This window comes from Peromyscus californicus, unplaced genomic scaffold (genome assembly GCF_007827085.1).
Source record: "Peromyscus californicus insignis strain IS unplaced genomic scaffold, ASM782708v3 Scaffold_4__1_contigs__length_199733344, whole genome shotgun sequence".
In the NCBI taxonomy this organism is placed as follows: domain Eukaryota; kingdom Metazoa; phylum Chordata; class Mammalia; order Rodentia; family Cricetidae; genus Peromyscus; species Peromyscus californicus.
Genome location: NW_026294562.1, coordinates 105,606,045 through 105,631,339, shown reverse-complemented (window position 1 = coordinate 105,631,339; position 25,295 = coordinate 105,606,045). Strand labels below are relative to the sequence as shown.

The 25,295-nt window shown below is 40.6% G+C and overlaps 1 protein-coding gene and 1 pseudogene across 1 annotated transcript in view; one reads left to right on the top strand and one right to left on the bottom strand.

Moving 5' to 3' along the window:
• Gab2 (GRB2 associated binding protein 2) overlaps positions 1 to 25,295 on the top strand; it is a 156,919-nt gene that overhangs the window by 119,153 nt on the left and 12,471 nt on the right. Inside the window, exon 3 of the mRNA XM_052713659.1 lies at positions 11,884 to 12,127. Within this exon, the coding sequence (XP_052569619.1) occupies positions 11,884 to 12,127 (244 nt within the window). The remainder of the gene's footprint in view (positions 1 to 11,883; positions 12,128 to 25,295) is intronic.
• LOC128095006 (UPF0686 protein C11orf1 homolog) lies at positions 12,147 to 23,302 on the bottom strand (annotated as a pseudogene).

The window sequence follows — 25,295 nt, the reverse complement described above, 5'->3', positions numbered from 1 at the left end:
CACACACACACACACACACACACACACACACACACACACACCGCTCCAGCATGATATCCATGCTCTTAGGGAGCCTTCATTCCCTTGGCTGAGTTCTGGCCCTATTCCTCTGTTCTAGTTAGGATCAACCCTGAAATTTTCGCCTTATTTTCTTTGCACTTTAACCTTTTTGCAGTCTTTAGTCTCACCTAGGATGGATCTGTCCTGTTTTTAATTTAGTTCTTCTCACAGGTCAGAGTCTTCCCAGACGTTAAGTCATTGCCCACAGCCTCACTGCCCACTGGAAGATGTCTGGGTTTCCAGTGGTCTGAGCACCTGAATTTCTGAAGAAAATCTGCTTCTGCTTCCCTGCACATGTTTCCTCTTCCTCTTGGACTCTGCAGCCCACAGCTTTAAGTGATGCCTCAGTTTCTGTTCTGTTTACTCATTCAGCCTGTACCATGGAGTACCTGCTTTTTTATACTCTCAGCCAAACTTCCTTTGTAAACCATTTCTTTGTTTGGGTTTGAGAAGCACGTACCTGAGGCTGGTCTTGAACTCAGATTGACTGCCTCAGCTATTCAAGTGCTGGTATTATAGTCCACACTTGGCTTGGACTCTTCTTGATGGCTCTGCCTCCTTTTTAGCAAGATTACATACTATTAATTGAACAATGGCTAACTCTGTGCCAAATTATATCTTTTTTTTAATTAGGTTAATATAAAATGTGAAAATTTCATTTTTCAAATTATGTTTCTGAATTTAGCTTCAATATCAAGCCCCATGTGGCCATCAGTAGAAATAGATATCTTGATACAGTTCACTTAAATTATTTAGCTTCAGTGTTTGGCTGTAACTTTGAAAACTGTTGTGTACCCTACTTTGTTTTAACACTTCTAACTCATTTCTGAATGTTGTTTTGAGAAATGCACTGTTGGAATAGGAAAGGAGCATTAAAATTTCTAACTTCAGGACTAGAGAGGTGGCTCAGCAGTTAAGAGCACTGGCTGCTCTTCCAGAGGACCGGGGTTCAATTCCCAGCACCCATATGGTAGCACACAACCATCTGTAACTCCAGTTCCAGGGCATCTGATGTCCTCTTCTGATCTCCATAGGCACCAGGCATGCATGTGGTACACAGGCAACACCCATATACACATTTTTAAAAAAGAAATTCTAACGTTATTCATAGGAGTGAGACCAAAATAACTGAAATTCTAAATATTGAAACAATGGTATGAAAGTAAAATTTTAAAAAAACAGAGAAAACCTTAATTTTATTTAATATATGTACCGTTTCTTTACTGTTTTCTTATTTACCACCTCCGCACCCCTTTTCTGGATGAGGACAATGAACATAATTCTTCATGGCTAATTGGTTAAACGCATTATCCAGAACAACGAGCCAAGACAAAAGGGAACAAGTAGGATAGGATGTGAGATTTCTGGAGTAGGAGATCCTGAAAGGTCCTAAGAGAGTGCTTAGTTCTGACTCTTCAAATGAGAGTGCATCCAGAGGTCACGAGGGGGGGGCAGGTTTGTTCAAGATCATGCTGCTGACTAGCAAGGCTAGAATGAAAACGCAAGGGTCTTCCTTTCAGTCAGCGTTCCAAATAATGCTGATGATGACAGCACCCTGCATTTTCAAATACCTGTGTGTAAGCTACACATGGTGGCACAGGAGGATCCCGTCTCAGAAACAAAAGATATTGTATACACATGTATGCATTAACAGATTTTTTTTTATGGTTCTGAGTATCAAACCCAAGATACTGTTACATGCTAGGCAAGTACTCTACCTCTGAGCTATATCCCCAGCCCTTAGAAAGCCTACTTCATACACAGTATCATAGAATCATATTGGTAGGTTCAGTCTTAACATGTCAGTTAAGTTGGCTTACTTCTGTGCCTCAATTTTGATCTTTATCAGTAAAATAAAAAAAAACTCTTTGCAAGATTATTATGAAGACTAAGAATCTCCTCAAAATGGAGTATAGATAATATTAATACACAATAATCACATATTAAATATCTGTTGTATATATGGCTAGTACATTTCTGCTGTCTTCTCTATGGTCTTCATATAGCTTTTGTGGGTTTTTGTTGTTGCTGCTGTTCATGTGATTTTATTCTGGTTTCTTTGTTGTTTTTGTAGTTATTTTGTCTTTGTTTTTGAGACAGGGTCTTACTATGTTGCCCAGGCTGGTCTCCAAACTCCTGGGCTCAAGTAATCCTACCCACCTCAGCATATTCCAAGAATCTAGGACTACAAGTGCTCACCAATAGCCTAGCTCATGACAGCCCTTTGAATACCATGCTACTTTTGAAATCTGTAGTAGCCTAAATAACTCTTGTCTCTCTTTTGTTCAAACTTAAGACAATTGTTGTTGCATATGATTAGTTTGTTTAACAAATAAAGACTACTAACATTCTTGATTGGAAGTGCATTATACTTTTCAGTTATTGGGTGTTCAGAGACCAAGGTGTCTGTTTTTATGTTTTAGCAGTCCTTGGGATCAAACCCAGAGCCTTCCTCATTCTAGGCAAGTGTCTCTTTAAATGCATTACTACTAACAGTGAAAACAACAAATTGCTAGAGTTTACTATATAACAGGCAGTGTTCTAAGCATCTTCCAGATTGTAATTCTTTTTTTTTTTTTTTTTTTTTTTGAGACAGGGTTTCTCTGTGTAGCTTTGTGCCTTTCCTGGAACTCACTTGGTAGCCCAGGCTGGCCTCGAACTCACAGAGATCCGCCTGGCTCTGCCTCCCGAGTGCTGGGATTAAAGGCGTGCGCCACCACCGCCCGGCCAAGACAGGGTTTCTTTATGTAGCCTTGGCTGTCCTGGAACTAGCTCTGTAGACCAGGTTGGCCTTGAACTCTCAGAGATCCACCTGCCTCTGCCTCCTGAGTGCTGAGATTAAAGGCATGCACCACCCCTGCCTGGCTATTATCTCCATTCTTTAGTGAGGACTAATCTCCCTTTATTCCTTCAAGACATCCCAGAGAATTCTGGAGACCTGTAATTTCAACTTGATCCAGCTTTTGTCTTTGACCTAAGCAGTACCTTCAGTTTCTTCAGACTCAGGACAGATGTCTTCATACCTTCTAGAGTCCGTGTTAGTATCAACACAGTTGGGTGTCTAGCTGGGAAACTTGGCCATGGGTAGATAAGAAGCAATCATTTGGTTATCAAACACTATTTTGTCTACTCAGTGTTTATGAAAGTTTAGATATCCTGAAAGATTACTAGATGAATTACTGTGAGGAGTCCAGGAAGAGAGCAAGAAGCTGGTAACACCCAAGAATAGATTGCTGGCCTCACACCTGTAAAGAAGAGAAGGCAAGAAAAAGGACTGGGCTGCAATGTAGGGCTAAGACAACCTCAGCCAGTCAGTGCAGGTTCTCCAGCCAAAGGCTTCTGTTATACAAGTCCCATGTCTCATAGAAATAGGCCTATGTTGGTATGACGAGAACAGTTCACAGGTGCAGCCCCCATGTGAACATGGGAGGAAGGGATACAGAAGACTGGCTAGCCAGATTGTCCATCAGCTGTGCTGCCCACTTTAGGAGCCAGGGTCTCGCTGCTGTATATCTCTGGCTAGTCTGGGACTCAGTATATAGACCAGGCTAACCTCAAACTCAAGAGATCTGCTTGTGTTCTGGGATTAAAGGCATGTGCCACTATGCCAGCTCAAAAGCATGTTTTTATGACCACCACATTGTGGCATTAGAAGTGATCAGAACATGTAGGGTCCAAACCTCTAAAGGAGCTTTTATAGTCTATTAGAAAGAGACCATGAGCTGGGCGGTGGTGACACATGCCTTTAATCCCAGCCAGGCAGATCTCTGTGAGTTCGAGGCCAGCCTGGTCTACAAAGCAAGTTCCAGGAAAGGTGCAAAGCTACACAGAGAAACCCTGTCTCAAAAAAACAAAAAAAAAAAAAAAAAGAAAAAAGAAAAGAAAAAGAAAAAGAAAGAGACAATGAAAAACAAAGTGAGTAAATGGTAGCAATAAGTGCTTTGGTGAATAAGACCTGGTAATAAGGACTGACTAGAAACCTGGTTAAGTCTGGTGGGAGGAAAGGCCTCTTTGCTGTAGTTTGATTAGTCATATGAAAATAGTTGTGCTTTTAATTCTGCTGGATATCTCTGCAGTTCTTTGTGATTTATATAGCATGTGCCTCTCATCTCTTCTCCCTGCCTCACATCTAACGGTGTAATGGAACTAGCATTCCACAAGCCATGATAGGTCTTTGTAGTACATATGATATTAATGTGTTTGCCCTCCCGGTCATATTAAAAATATAGCTCTCCTTTTTTGGACACTAGTGGAAAAACAGTAGAGATGCTAGAACATGAAGAGAAGACTTGAGGGGTGAGAGGGAGGCTAGAGCGGTAGCAGCAGAAGATGACTGTGGCTGCAGAATAGAGGCAGTGGCTAAGGAAGAGCTGCCAGCTGCAAACTGGGTCCTACCAAGCTCTCGTGCCTGCAGTCCTTGCCTTGTCGCACAAAGGCCAGTTGACTACATTTACACCCCGGGACAGGTCCTGTCTAGTCAAGCACTGAAAGTTTGGGAACAAGAAGTTCAAGATCTCTTCCATACCAGATTCCTCCTACAATGAGATACTGAGGGAGATTTTAGAGCACCTATGTGCAGGGACTATGGGTGTTTCTTTCTAGAAAACTTTAGCAGTCTTTACAAACTTTACAAATTAAGTTTAGGCTCACTCAGTTTCATAGCAAGCACACCAAGATTCAGGCTCCAAATCTCAAGTACCTTCCCCAACATCACACTGCCTCTCCTGAAGCCAGTGTTTCCCTTCAGATGCTTTTGCATGCTTCCTAGTTCCCTAGCGGAAGTAGAGCTCTTAGACTCCCAACCCCACATCCAAATGATCAGTTTAAGCTATTGTTCAATTATCCCACTGCTAATGATTCTCAGTGAGCTCCCACAATTATGTCTGACACTGGAGTTTACACCAGTTGCCAGACTGTCTTAGTGAGAGTCACTGTGAAAGGACAAAAACTCCCCTTTACCAAGTTGATTAGCTTTAAGTATTGCTAATGCTTTTTTGTATTTTTGTGGAAAGTTTTCAAGGTTCAAAATGCATTCCTAAAATCTGAATTTATGGTACCCAATGGATAGATTGATTCCCCCCCAGGAATACTAATGGGTTCCCAGAGTTCCTTAGGGGGAGGCTGGAAGTACTCCCATGAATATAAATGAGCTCTTTGCTTCTGTGGTGTGAGCTCATAAATCAAGGATAAGATCCACCCTTTGAGACTGACCTGCGATTTCTAGTATAGTGCCTACAGTAAATGCTCATGACTCCCAAAAATGATAAGTGTTTCATTCTAGTGGCTGCAAACACACGTGGCCTTGGGTTCCATGCCCAGCACTCTTTCCCCCACCCTACCCCCAAAAACAGTTTTATTTCAAGTATGAGGGAACACTTTGAGGGAACTACCTTCCAACAGGGACCCCTAACCAACCCAAGCCCCCAAGAAAGAAACAGGAGAAAGGTAGGTAGGTGTGCTTGGTCAGGTGAGAGCAAAGCTTGTTAACACAGCCACTCTCAAATGAGCAGGACAGTGCCTAGTTAAATAAAACTTACTGTCCAAAACCAGAAACATACACAGCCCAGAACACTTCACACAGTGAAAACAGTTGCTTCCAGCCAGAGAGAATTTGGAACCTAGGGCTGCTCTTTCATTCTGCTGATCCAGGGAGGAAAAAATTCTGACAACTGATTTCTTATCCAAATCCAAGCTTTTGCTAGGCCTGGAACACTGTGCTAAGCATTGTCAGAGAAACAATGATCTAGAGCCTGATTTCTAAAGCTTGTAGTCTTGTTTTATGGCAGATTTGTGAATTCCTAACTAACATATACACCGAAATTAAGTACTGTGAAAGATGGGAAGAAAGGCCTGAGTAATTCCAAACAGAGGCCTGATGCAAGGCATTTGTGGCTCTAAGGGGGGTACTGTGGGGCAAAGAGTTCTCTAAGGATATGTAACCAAGTGCCACGGCACTAAGCTACAGCCGCTCTCCGCCTTCCCCCTGTGCATTTTACAGAATCAATTTCTGCTAATATATACCTCAGGATCATATGCGCCAAGGTCAGGATGTTCTGACTTGGCTGTCTTAAGCACTGAGATGTTCTTTCTCAGATTTTTCCATAGAGGGGGTTAGAGAATTGTAGTCACAGAAAGGTCTCCTGGGAGCTCATGTTTCTGAAAGAGGTCTCTGCCACCTCTTTCAACTTCCTCTGCTTTATGGTGATTATAAACACTAGAAAACATATTTTTGAACTTGGAGAATTATTTTTAGTAGTCTTTAAGTTTGATCTAACAGATGTTTACTTACTGCGCAAATATGAGGAATTTCATCAACTTGGAGCAAAACAACCCTCCAGCCAGCCAGTGTTCTGGTTGTCAGATCTTATGACTTCTTATAGATACACACACTATGGAGAATACCACCTCATTCATAGTGATACAACTTTCTTTGGAACCAAGAGATTTGAATTCTAATTCCACAGTTCGTTTCTGATCTCACTGTAGAGCCTTGGACAAGTAGTTTCCCTTCTCTGAGCCACCATTCCTTGAACTGTAAATAAAGATTTGGGGAAGACTAGCAGTGGCAAAGGAGGAATTGGACTCCAGAGAATCTTCTGTTTGTCACTTAATAAGGTTATCTATTCAGTGGAGCCCTTATAGTTAGGAATTACTTCCCTAATTATGGTATGTATCAAAAGGCTCTCAGAATTATGCCTTTGTAAATAATTTCAAGCTTGTGGTTCTGAGTTCAAATGACTGGGAACTGTCCATCCAGTCTTGCCCTTCACACTTGTCAGTGGTCCTGCATCTTTTTAGTTCTCTACCCATCTGGTTTTCCCTTCACACTTGTCAGTGGTCCTGCATCTTTTTAGTTCTCTACCCATCTGGTTTTCTAGTTAGCTTTATAATAGGAATACTCACCATCTAGGATCCTCTACAGTTCTGTTTTCAAAACTCGTCCTTCTTGGTGCTCTCAAGGTCTCACAGTAAGAAGGGATGAGTACTATGCTAAATGCTTCCTATAGAGTGATCTCTAACCCGTCTATGTCCAAGCCACAGAGCTCAGAGTTAAGAGAGACAAGCTTTGGGTCCAGCCTAGGCTCCAGTATTTTGGTCTCCCTGTGTCTGGATTCTGAGACCCACTGAGACTTTTAGGGATGCAGATTATTTGGAAAGAAGGGATATAGATAAAAAGGGCATTCAGATAAGGGAACTGGTCATTATATGGCCAATCATCTTTTCCAGAAAACCCTGCCAGCTCTCCTTTCCTGCTCCTGTTATCACTAGCCTGTTGATGGCTGGCCTGGCCTGGGCAGAGCTCTTACACTAAGCCCTCTGAGCTTTCCTACACTGCAGTTTTGTAAGGAGGTGGGAGGAGTACTTGCCTGTTGGGCAGGCTTCCCAGGGGTGATTGTGGAAAGGAAGGGGAGTGATTTTGTCGATCCCTAAAAGGAAGCCAGGAAGAAAAGGAAAAAAATAAAACCCTGCTTAAAAGAAAACAAATTGACTCAGACATTTGCAGCCGTTATCTTTAGTCTAGACTTAGAGATAGAAGCCAGGCCAGGAGTCTGGAAACCTCCCTTTTCTTCTTGCTGTGTTACTGACCTTCCTAACCACCCAGGACACATCATTGCAACAACATGTCCATCTCATACCAAAAACATCCCAGCCATACATTGTCTAATGTTTTCCTTTATTTGTACCGTACTTTCTTCTCTTCAAAGGTTCCAGGCAATAAAAAGAAATCTTATTAACAATTTATGTATGTGCATGATCTGCTTTCACACTCTGACCTCGACTCTGAAAACAGCCACATAACGTAGGGATTGTAGGCCAAGTATTATCCTGCCAGTTCCGAAGCCAGGAACTAAAGCTCCAAACTGGGCATGATCTCAGTCTGATTGATGGCAGAGCCAGACTTGGGGTCTGGGTGAACTGACTCCTATCCAGACATGAGGGGCACTGTCTAGAAAGGATTTTCAACTCACTGGGGTCCCCAAGTCATATTGCCCTGCTCTAATTATGGGGTGAAGGAGATAAAGGAGGGAATATGGGATGATGAAAATAGAAAAGAGGGAAATGTCTCTTACTCAAGTATATAACACTCTAGTGAAGACTGTTTACCAAGTGCTCAGTTTTCACTTCAGAAAGGAAATAAGGAAAAATAAAGGTCAGATGAGCTTTGTGTTTTATTTTGAGGCAGGTTCTCACTGTGCAATCCTGACTGGCCTGGAACTTGTGTAGACCAGGCTGGCATCAAACATACCATGATTTTTCTGCTTTCTACTCCTTAGTGCCTGGATTAAAGGGGTATGCCACCATGACTGGCCTTATTTTTTTGAGACAACCTAGAATCCACTATATAGCCCACACTAGCCTTGAACTCAGTCATTTTCCTGCCTCAGCCTCCCAAGTGCTGGGATTATAGACATGAGCTACTATGCCTGACAGGTATATATTATTAGACTGCTGTTAATCTCTGCCCACATTTCATAGTTTGCTAGGGATTTGTGTGTGTGTGTGTGTGTGTGTGTGTGTGTGTGTGTGTGTGTGTGTGTGTGGTCTTGTTTTGTTTTCTGTTGTTTTGTTCTAATGTTTGAGTGAGACATAATCTCACTGTATATCCCAGACTGGCCTCAAGCTCACTGCTTAGCCAAACATGACCTTGAACTCCTGGGATTCCAAGATATGTGTTACCATACCCAGAATGCGTGGTCTTTTATAACCCACTTAAAGTGTACAAGTTATACAATCATTATGACAATCTAGTTTCTGATTTGGGGCTAGTATGGTAGCTCATTGGGTAAAGCTTGATCCTGGCAATGAAATCCAGGTTGCCGGGACTGGCAACAAACATCTTTACTCACTGACCTATTTCACTGGCCCTGAACATATTTCTGTACAAGTTCATTTTATAGACATAATTTTACATTTCTCTAGGACATACACCTACTTGTGAGACTGCTGGGTCATATAGATTTAACTTTTTAGAGGACATAGGTGTATTTAGCTTGTTGAGAAATTATCAAACTGTATGTTTAAATCTTTAATGAGATTTATTTCACATACTATTAAATTCACCTATAAAACATACAGTTCACTGGGTTTTAGTGTATTTATATGGATGTGCAGGCATCTCCACAGCCTTAATTTTAGAAATGTTTCATTGTTCCAAAAGCAACCTCATTGTCATTAGCAGCCACTCTCCCTTTTGACTGCCCCCCTCACCCCTACCCTGAGCTCAGTCTCAAACATTTATTGCTTTCTCTGTCTGTGGATTTGTCTGTTCCAAACATTGCACATAAATTATACTGTCTAGTCTTCATCTTTTACAACTGGCTTCCTTTACAAAGTACATTGTTTTGAAGGTTCATCAAAATAGTGTGTATCAGTATTTCATTCATTTGTATGTCTAAAAGTCTACTGTGTGGACTGTCGCATTTTATTTAGCCACTCATTAGTTAGTGGGCAATTTGGGCTGTTTCTTCTTAAGTTTTACATCTTACGTGTTTATGTGAGTGGCTGCATGTAAATATGTGCACTGTATAAACCTCCTCTCATCCACCATTAGAGAGTTCATTTCGCAAATCTAATGGAATAATAAATGCATTGATTCTGTTAACAAACATCCAGGTCACTACGAGACCTGTTATAGGAATTCATTTTGGAGATCAATACAGCTGTCGTGGAGCAGTTTTCCCCAGAGGCTCCTTGGCTTTCTCTTTTCTGCCCTGACAGAAGATGCCCTTTCCAGTATTCAGAGTGACTAGAGAGTAATTAGTACTGTAGAGCATTAATGAGCTGGTGATCCTGCCTTGGGCCATTCGGGTGGTACAGCCTGAAATAGGTCAGCAAATGAAGAGTAGCTAAAAAAACCTGTCTCTTCTGATAGAATTTGAATAACTAGAAAGCCGTCATCCCCAAAATATTCCTCCCTACCTAACACATCACCTGAAGTTATTTATATCTTTATACCTTTATTTCTTAAGAACATAAGTTTGACTGTTGGAATTTTTAAATACCAAATGTTTTTCTTATATAATTATGGACTGAGAACCTTCTCATAGGACTTTATCAGGTAAATGCTGGGACTGTATAAGCAATAACCTCACTGACACACTTCTCAGAAACCAAGAGCAAGAAAGCAGAGTGACCACAGATGTAAAGGAAGCATGAGCTGAAACCTGGCAGCACCCAGAAAGAAAAAAAGCATCAGGAGGTTTTTGTGGGAATGTAGCATCTACACAGGATCTTGAAGTCTTCATATAAGCTTGCTAGAAGTGTAGAGATGAAACCCAGGATGAAGGAGTGGCATAAGGGGAAACAAAGAACCACAAAAGAGGCTGCTGTGCTCACAGACTGAGGATGCTTCCATCTGCTTTGCTTATGTGTGGAGAGAAAGCAGGAAGTAGGTCAGACTTAGGAAACTGAACTGGGCTTAAAGAGCCAGCCCAATGAATAATGCTTGGGGGGTAGTACTCTAAGCCTTTATCTGTCCTATATACCTCACTTCCTTTCTAATATAACAGAGGAGAGTTTGAGATAAGAAGAAACAAAGAAGGACCAGTGGAAGAGAAAATCGGGGAACAGAGAACAAAGCTGTCCTTGGAAGACATGGAAGAGTACCAGGATGAGCAGGGGTCTAGTCTGAAGGGGACAGCATGGTATTCATTTGTGCTTTTATCATGATTGCAGAAAGGCACGGTTCTGGACCTTACTCAGTGAGTCTTAGGTAAGCAATGTCTCATTTAGCAAAGCCAGAAGTTTCAAGGGGGGTAATAACAGCAGGAACCTGTCATGCCCTCCACAGGTTGGTCCTAGAAACCTTGACTGGGGTGACAATGAGGAAAGGCTAGCCAGCCAGACATGATGACGCACACCCTTAGTCCCAGCACTCAGGAGTCCAGGCAAGCAGACCTCTCTGAGTTAGAAACTAACCTATCACATAAGTTCCAGGCCAACCAGCCATACAGAAATCTGGGATCTGGTGGGTTGTGCTCATTCTGACGGACACCTACAAACCAGAAACTCAGCCCTGTTTATTATGTACAACACAGGAGGTGAAGTTAGGCTAGGTAGGAGGTCTCTGTAGGGAAGCAGTCTTGGGGTGCAGTTGTCCAGGAGGAGGAAGCTGAGGTTGTGAGTTTTTTTCACACATTGGCCAGTTTTGCACACACTGGTTAGTTATTCATAAACACTGTTACTTAGACCACAGGAAAGCTTTGCCATGCCTCTGAGCCTCACCTGAAGAAGGCTTTGCCATTCTTATGGGTCAGTCATTGGGGTCCATGTCAACAATATACATTCACTCCAGACTTCATCTGCTTCCCACAGGAGCCACCGACAGGAAGGAAGCATCATCCAGAGTCTAATCTTTTTAATGGCAGCATCACTCTCCTGGAGGTGAATAGGTAAACCCCCTCTGGGGTAGGCCTTCAGGCTACTCCTAAGCAGTTCAGAGGTATAGTTCATCTCCCATTCAGCCAAGATAGCCAGGCAGCCCAACCTGTCTCTCTGGCAAGATGGAACGAGTGTATGAAGGAGAAAATGTAGCAGCCACATTGCTGTCTCTTTCAGAATACTTTCTCTTCCTCTGACTATTGTCTTTAGGATAAGGACACTTTCCTTTCCTTGTTTCGTTTGTTTGTTCAATTTTATTATTGTTGTTGTTGTTGTTGTTTTATTTTGGTTTCTTTTCACAGGGTTTCTTTGTGTAGCTCTGGCTGTCCTTGAACTCACAGAGGTCCACCTGCCTCTGCCTCCCAAGTGCTGGAATTAAAGCGTGCACCACCACCGCCGGCTCCCTTATTTCACTCACAGAGCTCTTTCTTCTTTTCACAGACTCCCTGAGAAACCTTTCTTCAGCCAGTCATGGTTCCCGCTCTTCTCCAGCTGAGTTCAGCGGCTCCACTCAGCACCTGCTCCGGGAAAGGAAGTCCTCCGCCCCTTCGCACTCCAGCCAGCCCACTCTGTTCACGTTTGAGCCCCCCGTGGCAGGCCACGCCCAGCCTGCCTTGTCCACCAGTGCGCCTCAGGAGTACCTCTACTTGCACCAGTGCATAAGCCGAAGGACAGAAAACTCGAGGTAGGAGACAGCCGTGGCCTCCATGGGGGATGTGACCACTCTGGTTCTACTTCCAGTTCCTGAATTTCAGGCAAAGAAACACATAAATAACAGAACATTGTATTGTTTGTGTAACCTTCATAATTTTTAGTTTAACCTGTGTTGCTGCAAAGTCATCATTGAATTCCAGGGAAATTATTAATCTCATTATTAGCAATCATGTTATTTAAAAAAATATGTTTGCTTTGGGGATAAGAAGCATTAGTGAAGTCAGGTGGTGGTGGTACACACCTTTAATCCCAGCACTCAGGAGGCAGAGGCAGGAGGATCTCTGAGCTTTCCAAGCCAGCCTGGTCTAGAGAGCAAGTTCCAGAATAACCAGAGGTTACACAAAGAAACCCTGTCTCGAAAGAAGATACATTAGGGGATAAAGTTTCAGAACTACACCGTAACCATCAATTTCTTGCTGGCTTTAAGAGTTCAGCTAGAAAACCTTAACCCTGCTGACCAATTCATTTTCTCTCAGCTCTAGGTGGTGCTGTTCCTTATAACAACTACCACTCAGACATGACCATGTAACCTTAAATTATCCAAATGAGATACATTTTAAAATTCAATTGCTCTGTTATGTCTGTATTAATTACTTTTCTCCTACCTGATAAGAAGCGACTTACAGGAGGAAGGGTCTGTTCTGGCTCACAGTGACAAGAGCATGTAGCAGCTGGTTTTATTGCATCCAAATCAGGATGTAGAGATTAAGACTGATGCTTAGCCTGCTCTCTCTGTTTGATTGACGCCAGGACTCCAGCTCATGGAAAGGTTCCCCTTAAACACAGGTTGAGTCTCCCCTCTTCAGTTTCACCTTCCTAGAAACACCCTAATAGACAACAACATAAGAGGTATATCGCCACAGTGATTCTAGATGTAGTCACAGCCAGCTATACATCAAGTGCCCATTACTCTTGTGTGACTAGACAGCAGGGATAGAAAATGTATCCATCATCTTAGGACATTCTAGGACACATTCTAGGTGTAGAACCTATACCGATTTTTATTAGCTTTGTTCTCATTGTTAGAAGGATCAAGCCCAGAGCTTTGCCAAAATAAATTCTCAATTGTAACCATATCCAGATTACAAATCATGTTTCTAAATTAATTTAGTAATGTATAATTCCTGTTTTTAAAACTAAGGCAAAGGACAGCAAGATGGTTCAGTAGGTAGTCACTTCAATCCCTAGATCCCACAAGGTAGCAGGGCAGAACCAACTTCCAAGAGTTATTCTCTGACCTCCATACATGTGCTGTGGCACACACTCACCTGCACATGCAACCACATATATACTGTGGTGGTTTAAATGAAAATGGCCCCCATAGGTTCATAAGTTTTAATGTTTGGTCCCCAGTTAGTGGAACTGTTTAGGAAGGATTAGGAGGTTTGGCTTCATTGGAGGAGGTGTGTCATTGGAGGTGGGTTTTGAGTTTTCAAAAGCCCATGCCAGGTCCAGCCTCTTTCTCTGCCAGCTGTCTGTGAATCAGGATATAAAGCTCTCAGCTACTATTCCAGCATCATGCCTATCTGCTTTGCACCATGATGGTCATGGACTAACCCTCTAAAACTGTAAGCAAGTCCCCAATTAAAGTCTTTCTTTTATAAGAGTTGCCTTGGCCATGGTGTCTCTTCACAGCAAAAAAAAAAGTCATTAAGACACATACATTCAAACAAAAGTATTAATATAACAATTCTTACGTGTGGAAATGTTTTTATGATGTCACTTGAACCAGTAAAATACACTGAGAGACAGCCAATGTAGGTGACTTACCTCTGTCTTACTGTGAAAAAACAGAGGCATGCAATTAATATATAGCAGGAGGAGGGTAGACTCTGATTGTCTCTGTTCTGTAATCTTTTCTACACCATGACACTCTGCTGCTGTTTTTCTAAGTCACCACCACACAAAAGAGAGACTCCCAACACACAAGTCATTAGTGAACATTTACTAGTTTGTCCTCTACCAACTTAAAGGTGGAAGCTAAGTTCTACAAAGATAGAGTGAAGTAGCTCAGCCCACTGAACTAATGAGGGATAGACCTATAATTACCACTTGCTTCTCCTGAATCACAGGTGAGAGATAGGCCATGTGATATAATGAAAAGAATGTTTCGGGCTTCAGAATCAGCCACATACAGCTCAAATTCAGATCTTCTGCTTCCTTTGTGATCTTAGGCCACCTGTTTAACCATATTCACCATCAATTCCCTTATCTGCAGAATGGGAATAACTAATGCAGAAGTTCACTAATGATCATAAAGGACAAAATATCTAGTATTTAGACACTCAGTTGTCTATGGGATGTGTCTATAGCATGTATGATTGCTTGGGAGCCCAGAATGAGAGATCACAAATTGCTAATTCCAGTAAAGACTTAAGTACCTACTATTAGAATTTTGAAATACCTGTAGGTCTTATTGAGATTGTCTCTCTGGATCAGTATACCTAGTCTGGGTCCTAAGAGTCTGCCTTTCTGATAAACACCAGAGACTTTCCAGTGCAGCTTGTCTGCAGGTCACACTTTAAGTAGAAGACTTTATAAAATATTAACATTTCCCCCAACCTCTACTCCCATGAACTGCTAAAGCATCCAAGAACAAATGCGTAAATATCTCTGCTGGAATTAGCTGCTAGAGTGTTCCTGTCCCATCCACTGCCTCCTCTGGAAGCCTGGTAGTCTTCCTGGCCAGAATTCATTTCTTCCATTACTATTGTAGTTGATTTTTAATTTTCTCTCTCTCATATCATTTGGAACTTTTTGCCTCAGACCATGCATTTTTAAATCAATGTGTTACTGCTCTTTGAAGTTATAGGCCAAATCATAGATGGAAAATAAACACTTGAACAAGCTGGGCATGGTAACACTGCCTGTACTGCCAACATTCAGGAGGCTGAGACAGGATGATCAAGGCCACCCTGTGTTTCATGGCAAATTTTAGATTGGTCTGTACTACATAACAAACCCTGTTGCAGATTATCTAATGATAATAGCAATAAGAAGAAGAAATCTAAAAGAATATTAAACTGTAAAAGAGATTCAATGTCTCTGACTTTACCTATGAAGTCCCTATAACATGTGACCCAAGATGTTCACCATGTAGTTAGAAATGCCAAGACTTGGGAACAAGCTGTAAAAATGTTGACCCATAGCTAAGAAAATTCAGAATATAGGAACAAAATCAATGTAGATTTGGGAGATATCCTTAAAGGACTTTAAATGTTTTGATAATGGTTTTAAAAATGCATACTAGAGGAAGTAATGGTGAGTTTTAGAAGCAGTGTAGGAACTTTGAAGAACATTTTAGGATTCCAGTTCCACTGAGAGCATAAACCATGTCAAACTATGCCTCTATGAATACAACTCACAATTATGGACAAAGTCTCAAGTATAAAACCCTAGAGCTCTGAGAAGTTCTTAGGATATGATCTATGATGTCAGGGAAGGCATGGTAGGGCAGCCCTGTCCTTAGCTGTGGAAGCATATGGCATAACTTGTTATTCACATCTCAGTGGGTCAGGAGACAAGCAGATGGAGCCAGAAGTCGATTTGACCACACTCAAGGCCTGCCCCCACACCACTAATTTACTTCTTTCAGTTAGGACCCACACTCTTCCAAAACAGAACCACCATTTGGGGACCAAGTATTAAACACAAAAACCTATAGAACCATCTCACACCAGACTGTAACACAGAATAAAGGAAAAAAGCCACAGAAGATCATGAAATAAAGAATTGGGTTTTGAAAAGCTAAATAAAACTACAGTCCTTTAGGGAGACTAACCAAGGAGAAAAAAGAAAATATGCAAACAAAATTAAAGTTGAGCCTAGTCTACAAAACAAGTTCCAGGGCTGTTACACTGAGAAACCCTGTCTTGAAAGAAAAAAAATTAGAGTTGAAATGGAAGCTTTTATAATCAATACCATACAAGTAGATAAAAAAAAAAAACACCTAGGACCAGATGGATTCACTCTTGAATTTTGTGAAACCTTTAAATAAGAATTAATGCTGATTCTTCTCCACTTATTCAAAGGATCATAAAGGGACTTTTCCACATTAATTTATTCTATGAGCCCAGAATTGTCCTGTTACCAAAACCAAACATGACCAGGAAAGAAAAAGAATTAAAGCTGCAGATCAATTTCTTATGAACTTAATATAAAACTTCACAGAATACCAGCAAATCAAATTCAATATCACATCAAAAAATCATTCCCTCCCCCTACACACACACATGCACACACACATTATTCTCTGTCTTTCAAAGTTTTTTTTTCAAGAGATAGTAATATACCTTAGCAGGTAAAGGTACTTGCTGCCAAACCTGACAAGTTTAATCCCTGGGCTCCACATGGTAGAAAGAGAAAATCAACTCCTGCAGATTGTCTTCTGACCTCCACAAACATGTTATGGAATAACTGTGCCAAAACATACACACACTACACCACGTAAGTAATTGAATGAGTGTAATAATTTTTTAAAAAGAGATTATTCACCATGATCAAAATTATCTCATCCCAAGGATACAGATGCAATGATGGTTTACAAAACAATAAACATAATACACAATGTCAGCAAAATGGAAGGTAAAAACCATGTTATCAAAATAGATTCATGAAAGATTGGATGAAATTCAGAAACTTATGATAAAAAGCTTTAACAAATTAAAAACAGAAGGCTTATATATGATAGTATTTTAAAAGCTACTTATGGGCTGGAGAGATGGCTCAGAGGTTAAGAGCACCGACTGCTCTTCCAGAGGTCCTGAGTTCAATTCCCAGCACCCACATGGTGGCTCACAACCATCTGTAATGAGATCTGGCACCCTCTTCTGTATATGTAATAAATAAATAAACCTTTAAAAGAAGCAATAGCTCAATCAATTAAAAAAAGCCACGTATGACAGACTCATCGCCAACATTATGCTGATTGGGAGAAAGCTGAAAAAATCCCTCCAAGTTCAAGAATACGACCAGTGTCCACTCTGACTAGGATTGCTTTGAGGGTATATGGGTATATATGTGGGTGTTTCCATATGAATTTTAGAATTGTGTTTCTAGTTCTTTAAAGAATATCATTTCAATTTTGATGGGAATTACATTAAATCTGTAGATGTAGCCATTTTCATTTCATTTATTCTGCTAATTCATGAGCATGAAATGTCTTCCCATTTTCAGGTGTTGTCTTCAATTTCATTCTCCATTAAAGTTTTTATTGCAGAGGTCTTTGGTTTCCTCAGTTACATTTATTTATTTATTTTTATCTATTGTGTGTGCGTTCTAATTTACTTATTCAGAAAGGAAGCATTTTTAGTGAGCTAAGTTTCAGTTCTGCTTAGATTGTATTCTTTTCCACATTCTATTCCAGAAAATGAAGTTTCTTTTTCTCAGATTCCTGGACTCTGGAGTTGGTTTAGATCATATGCACACCCAGAGTAATGCCTTATTTGAGACTTTGAATTATTATTCATATAAGTTGACTTTTCTATGGCTCCTCTGTGAAGAGGATCCAGCTCAGAATAATGTCTAGGGAACCAATGAGGTTTCCACATAAGTCTACAAATTGAAGGACACTTTTTGCTGTTGTACCTTGTATTATATGTTGTTTTGAAGTACTATTCAAGCTGGGAAGGCAAGAGTGAAGGTTTTGCAGTGTTCTTTAGGATGTGTTGTTCCTGGTTCCAGTTGCCCATCAGGGTACCATTCAAATATGAATTCTCATTGGTGGTGCATCACCATCCGTCCTGAAAGAGTTTGGACATGGCATCCCAATCTGTCCACACTTTACCATGACCATCTGCATAAATAAGGCTGCTATAGTGGGTTTCGGAGGAAACAAGCAAGGTTTTGTCTCTGGAGAAAGGTTGAGCAGCTGAGACAATGGAAAGTAGCCATTTCAGAGGAGACGGTGCAATTACAAAATCCTATGCCTCTGGAACATGCAGGACACAGTCCAGCCTCTCCTAGGCTTCAGTCCCCATCCCACTTTTCACTCAAGACTCCCCTCCTCTGTTAGTAACTATGACTTCAAGCGGGTATGACCAAGATGCTCAGAACTGTCCTTGAACTAAAAGGCAAATGATCCTTCTGAGGGGTGGGAAGATGAGGAGACAAGGCGGGTATCTCCATTTCACATTCATGCTTGTCTGCCCTTAGGAATGGCTATAAGGGTTTGTCAAGGCAACCTTGCACTATTGCTGCTGCCCTGGTTACATTTATTCCTGGGTTTGTTTCTTTGGTCAGTTGTTGTGTTTTTTCCTGATTACATTCTTAAAAGTTCATTTTAGTGTATAGGAAAGGTACTGAATTTTGAATAATTTTTGTAGCCTGGTCTTTGCTGAAAGTGTTTACCAGATCTAATTAGCTGGTAGAACCATTAGGGTCTTTTAGGATATATGCTCTTACCTTCTGCAAATAGAGATAATTTTATTTCTTCCTTTTCTGTTTGTTTCCCTTTTACTTCTTTCTCTGGCCTTATTGATCCAGCTAAGCCTTCAAGAATGATACTGAGTAAGAGCTGAGACAATGAACACACTTGTCCTGCTCCTGATTTTTAAAGGATACTTGTTTTTTTTCCCCTTTAGTATATCTAATGCTAGCTGTAGATTTGTCATACATAATCTTTATTATGTTAACATGTTCATTTTATTTTTAATGTCTTCAGGGCATTATCCTCAAGGGCTAATGAACTCTGTCTAAGGCCTTTCCTGTACCCATTGAGATTATCATGTGATTTATATGTGCTGTATGAAATTTATTGATTTGGGTATGTTGGGCCATCCTTGTATCTTTGAAATGAAACCAACTTGGTCATGATCATTTCAATGTGTTGCTGAAATTGATGTGCAAGTTCTTTATTGATAATGTTTGCATCTGTGTTCATCAGAGAAACCAGTCAATAGGTTTTTGTTATTTTCTTTTCTGGCTTTGGTATCATCTTTAATCCAAACTTCATAGAATGAGCTTGGTTATGCCCCTTCTCCTTCTGTTTCATAGACTAATTCAAGGAGCACTGGTGTTAGAATGTCTTTAAAGATCCGGTAGAACTAGCTTTGCTTTTGTTGGGAGACTCTTTATCACTGCTCCCACTGATTATTTGTTACAGATCGGCTTCAACTCTATATCCTCTTCATTTTATTTTGTAAGTCATCTATGTCTAAACATTTATCTATTTCTTCCAGATTTTCTCAGTTTTAGAATATTTTGTTTGATTTGTTTTTCAGAGATCAGTGTCTCATGTGTACCAGACAGACCTCAACCTTGCTATGTAGCCAAAACAGGCCTCCACCTCTGAACTGTAGGATTACAAGAATGAGTCACCATGCCCATGCCCAGCCAAATATATAGATTTTCCTTTATTTGACTTTTTTGTCTTTTATTTTAAGACAGGCTATCACTGTGTAGCCTGGGCTAGCATGAAACTCACTAAGTAGACCAGACTGGCCTCAAATTCTTAAGGAATCTGCCTGTCTCTGCCTCCTAGAATACAGATTTTCAAACTGTTCCTGATGAGGCTCTGTATTTCATTAGTATCTTATTTAAATGTCTCCTTTCTTGCCTCTAATTTTATTAAATTGGGGCTTCTCTATTTCTTTTGGTTGATAAGACTAATGGTTTGTCAATATTGTGTTTTGTTTTGTTTTGTTTTGTTTTCTGAGAACCAACTTTGTTTCATTAATGTTTTGTGTTGCTCTTTTGGTAATTCCTGCCCTGATCTTTATTATCTCTTCATGTCTACTGCTTCTTAGTTTGGATTGTTCTGGTTTTTATAGGACCATGAGGTACAACACTAGATTGTTTATTTAAGACCTTTTAAATTTTTTAATGAAACACTCCTAGCTGTAAGCTTCCCTCTTAGAAATACTTTTTCTATGTCCTTAAGGCTCTGGTAAGTATGTTTTCATTTTCATTTGATTCTAGGAACTTTTACATTTCTTCCCTGATTTTTTTCAATAACTCACAGGTCATTCACAAATATAGTGTTGAATCTTTGTGTTTTTATGGTTTTTTTAATTTCTATTGCTGTTAATATCTAGTTTATATGTGTCAATGCAGGCACATGTATGTTTCAGGAGAGTGTATGTGTGTGCACACAAGTGTGTGTAAGTCACAGGACAACTTTGGGTGTATATCTCTCCTTCCACTTCATTTGGCATAGTTTCTTCTTGGGATTGTGGGATGTTACTGTGTCCAGTTTTATGTGGGTTCTGGAGATCCAACTCAAGTTCTCATGTTTGTGCAACAAGAACTTCACCCGCTTAGCTGTCTACCCAGCCCTGGATGTTGTTTTAATCTAGGCAGCTAGTGTGTGTCTTTTAATTGTAGAACTAGGCCATTTACATTATTATTAAGAGGGGCCCTACAATTTTGTTCCTCGTTTTCCTGATTGGTTGGCTGGATTATTGTTTGTTCTTTTCTTTCTCCCATTTGTGCTAGGGTTTGACGGGTTTGCTGAGTGAGACATAGTTCTTTCCTAGCTTGCCTTTGTCCCTCTGTTCTTCTCGTGAACTTTGTTCTTTCATATGGTCTCATAGATGAGACTGTCTGTCTTCTCCCTCCATGTTTAAGACCCTTTCAGTTATCTTCTGCAGTACTGGCCCAGTGGTCATGAATTGCTTTAGTTTGTGGTTGTTTTTAACTGCCTTGATTTCTCTGTGGATTTTAAAGTTAAACTATGCTGGATATAGCAATCTTGGTTGAGTTATTTACTTTCAAGGCTTGAAATACATCATTCCATGCTTTCCTGGCTGTTTAGGGTTTCTGTTCAAAAATTTAATGTTGTTCTTACATGTTTGCTTTTGTGAACTGGTGTTTTTTTCATACAGCTTTTAATAGTGCTTCTTTGTTTTGCATATTTTGCTTTGTGGCTAGATGCACTGGGAGGATTTCATCTCTGGACAGGTCTATTTGGGGCTCTAAATGACTCTTATGCTTAGATGTCCATTTCTTTCCATAAATTTGTAAATTTTTCAGCTATGATTTCATTGAATAGGCTTTCTGTACCTTAGTTTTTCTTCAGTTCCCCCACAGAGTCTTAGATATGATCTCTTGATCACATCTCAGAGTTCTTGGACATTATTTATGTATTTATTTATTCTATAGTAATCCTGAGTGTTGTATTTCTTTGATCATCTCCTCTATCTCCAACTTCTCTCTTCTGCTTGGTTAAGTCTCTTGGTGATGCTTGCTACTGATTGTCTATATATACACATTTACCCCTCCTGCTCCAGTCTACATTTCTTGCTAAATCCTTCTGCCTCAGCTTCGTAATGCTGGAATTATAGGCATGTGCCACCATACCCAACACAACTCATTTTTCCTTGATGAGCAAGGATTTGCACAGGTATACTTCATTTATAAAATAATACATATTTTTAGGAAAGGCCAATAAGTACACAAACAGATGTACAATCATTTAAGAAATGCAAATTAATATCTCAGTGACACCAGGCATTGTGGTATATACCTATGATTCCAGGATTTAGGGAGCTGAGGCATGGAGATTAAAAGTTCCAGGCCAGCCTCAGCTACATAACAAAACCCTGTCTCCAAGAAAAAAAAATTAGTTCTGCTTGATCTCCAAATGTCTAACTCTGTAGAATGCTGGTCAGGATGTGAACAGACTTTCATCCTGCTGTAGTTAGGGCACATACTAGTGTGGTATGGCACACTAGCTGCTCCAGAAGGAGGAATTGATGTTTGCCATTTAAAGAGCACTTTTACATTACTTGGCTTGCATGATCACCAAAATTCTTAATCCTTAAAGTTACTTTTGAGTCAGGACTATGAAAAGAGAATAATAAATAAATCACTAAGTTAGTAATGCCAGCTTTGTATCTATGCCCTTTTTTAAAAAATTTGTGAGGTCCCCTGTCATAAAGCTATGTAAGTCTGGCATCTCCTGGAAATAAAAGTATGCATTATTTATCACTCTTTACTGTAGTAATAGCTTCTATCCTTCTGTCAGCTACTAGGCAATATATATTTCTGCTGAAATAGCAAGTTTTCAAAATCTAGGTCTTCCACTGAGCTAAAATAAGTAACCATCCAGAACAGCATCTATTGCCAAGGAAACAGTTTTGAACTGGCTGTGTTAAGACAGAACTCTTTTGTCTTTGCAGACAAACTGGTTTCCCTGAATTTATTTTTGCCCACTAGTCTTGGGGGCATCACTACAGATTCTAGCTGGTGTCTATCTTCTGTTTCAAAGATGCTGTTAAGGCCTGCAAGAGGTGATACATTGAGGCAGATCACATAACCACAAGAGGCCATAATTCTGTTGAAAGTGAAGGGGTAAATTTCAAGTGATAAGATTCCAATATCACTGGCCCAGCAGCAGAATGTGAGAGAGAAATGGGGGGTAAAAGGTAAAGTCGACATGCTGGTGAGTTTCCAAGATCTTTTCCAAGGCATCCTTAGCTCCTTCAGCCAGTTGTTTTGATTAACCAAAGGCATCATACATAATCATGCATACATCATAAATAATTCATTTAGCTTCACAAGTGCAACATTGCTTTCTCATTTTAGAGAAAATATGTGCTCAAAATTGTAGCCAGAAGGGTTCCAGATACAAGGATAGATTGTTTGATTGGTTAATTGATCTTCCCACTTTCTTTTTCTTCCTTCCTTTCTCCCCCGTCTCAGCAAGATCTCATATCCCAGGCTGCCCTTAAATTTACGATGTAGCCAGGGATTAGCTTGAACTCCTGATCCTTCAGTCTCTACCTGCTGAATGCAGAATACAGGCATTCATGGGAAACAAGTACTCTACCAGCTGAGCTGTATCTCCTACCCAAAGATCATCTCATTTTTCACAGATTGTGACACAGTTTTCTTTCCTCGTAGAAGGGGCTCATTTGGGATTGGTACTGAAAGATGGTCTAAGTAACTTCTTAAAATTACCAGTGATGCATGAACTGTGGACCAATAGCTGAGGAGCCCCCATGGTACTGGACTAGGCCCTCTGAATAAGTGAGACAGTTGTTTAGCTTGAACTGTCTGGGGGGCTCCCAGGCAGTGGGAACAGGACCTGTCCCTAGTGCATGAGCCGGCTTTTGGAGTCTAGGGCCTATGGTGAAACACTGCACAGCCTTGGTGCAGGGAGGAGGGGCTTAGACCTGCCTCAACTGAATGTGCCAGGCTCTGCTGACTCCCCATGGGAGACCTTGCCTTGGAGGAGGTGGGAATGCGGGGTGGGTTGAGGGGCCTGAGGAGTGGGAGGAGGGAGGACAGGGGAATCTGTGACTGATACATAGGATGAATGGAAAATTTCTTAATTTAAAAAAAAATAGAAGTCAGGCAAAAAAAAATTGCCAGTGATGAACAATCATAAAATGCTAAATGGCGTTTAATCTTTTTACAAGCACTTACATAATTAATTTACAAAATTAAGTTTCCTTTAAATGAGAAATATACTCAAACCAGGCATGGAGGCACACACCTTTAATCTCAGCACTCAGGAGGCAGAGGCAGGCAGATCACTGAGTTCATGGCCAGCCTGGTCTACAAAGCAAGTTCTAAGACAACCATGGCTACATAGAGAAACCCTGTCTCAAAAAAAAAAGAGAGAAATTAATTAAAAATCAAATTGGTCCCTCCATCATTAATATACTTAGAGTCTAGTAGAGTAGAAAAAAAAAGGAAAATCATAGGACAGAATGAGTCATAAGATTATTTGAAAATATATAAAAGGAATATGAATTATGTGGCTAGAAAAATTAATAAATCATTTCTAAAAGTCAAAGAGATATTAAGACCAAAGCATAAATGCAAGAAGGGTATGGTAGCCCCATTTGCCATTTAGCGCCTGCAGCAGTCAGCAGTCAGGAATGAGCAGGAGAGGCTCTCGGCAAACCTACCAGTCCCAGGGCTCCATCCACAGAAGCATCTTAAGATGTCTTGGGAAAGAGTTACATGAAAGGAGGAAAAGCTATAGGGGTTCTGAGTACTTGTATTTCTTCCTGTTGATCCTCTCATCGTTTGAGTAGGGATACAGAACAAGGGGGTTAGTTTATTCAACTCCTTTTGCCTGGATGTTGAAGCAATGAATGATCCCCTCACCCTGCTACAGTATTTTCTGCAATCCACCAGGCCAGTGCCTTCAGTAGTGCATGGTTTGGCAGAAAGACACAGGCACAGATAATGGACACATGGCAATGTAAGTTAAGTGTTATGATAGAAGCCCAGAGTACTGGGGAAGCGGAAGAAGGGCTCCCAGGGAAAGCAGAAGCTGGGAAGCATCTTTGCTTTTGTAAAGAGAATGATTCTGTTGTATTAGAGACCATTCCCAAGAGACATGAGTAATACAAGGCCGGGGCTGGAATATAGACAAGGGGCTGTGTTCGGGAGTGAATGAGGCGTTCTGTGCACTATAGAGGAGAATTCTGGGGCAGAGGAAACGTGGAACATAACTTAATGGATTCTAAAGAGAAAGGTTTTGGCCAAGGATATAGCTCAGAGTAGGACATTTGCCTAACTAACATGTACACGGCCCTGGTTTGGTCTTCTGCACTATTTAAAAAAAAAAATAAGGAAAAAAAAAAACTAAGCCAGGTGGTAGTAGCACACAACTTTAATCCCAGCACTAGGGAGGCAGGTGAATCTCTGTGAGTTCAAGGCCAGCCTGGTCTACAGAACTAGTTCCAGGAAAATCAAGGTGGGTCAAGTTCAGGGAAAAGCATGGCAGCACCACAGTTTCTTTACTCACAAGTTGATGTAATCCTGCACCTGCTCTTCATCCATTTACACTCATTAGTTTCTATGTGACAAATGGTAATATGGATACAGAGGAGAATAATTATGACACACTTTTTTTCAAGGAAGTCACAGTCTGGTAGAAGGGACAAGCAACAATAAGGCATAATACTAATAACATCATATCTGCCCCAAGAACAGTATTAAGCAAGTGATGGTTATACTCAGAAGTATAGAAATGGCTTTAAGGGGTAAGTCATCTGTGCCAATTTTGAGGAACCTTTACCTTGCCAGGTTGAAGTTAGAAGCTTTTCAGTCTGGTATGGAGATATGTATGCAATCATGTAATCACATATGTAATCACAACACCCAGAAGACTGGGACAAGAAGATCGTGAATTAGAGGCTAGTACAGACTACAGAGTAAGAACCTGTCTTATAAGAAGAAAA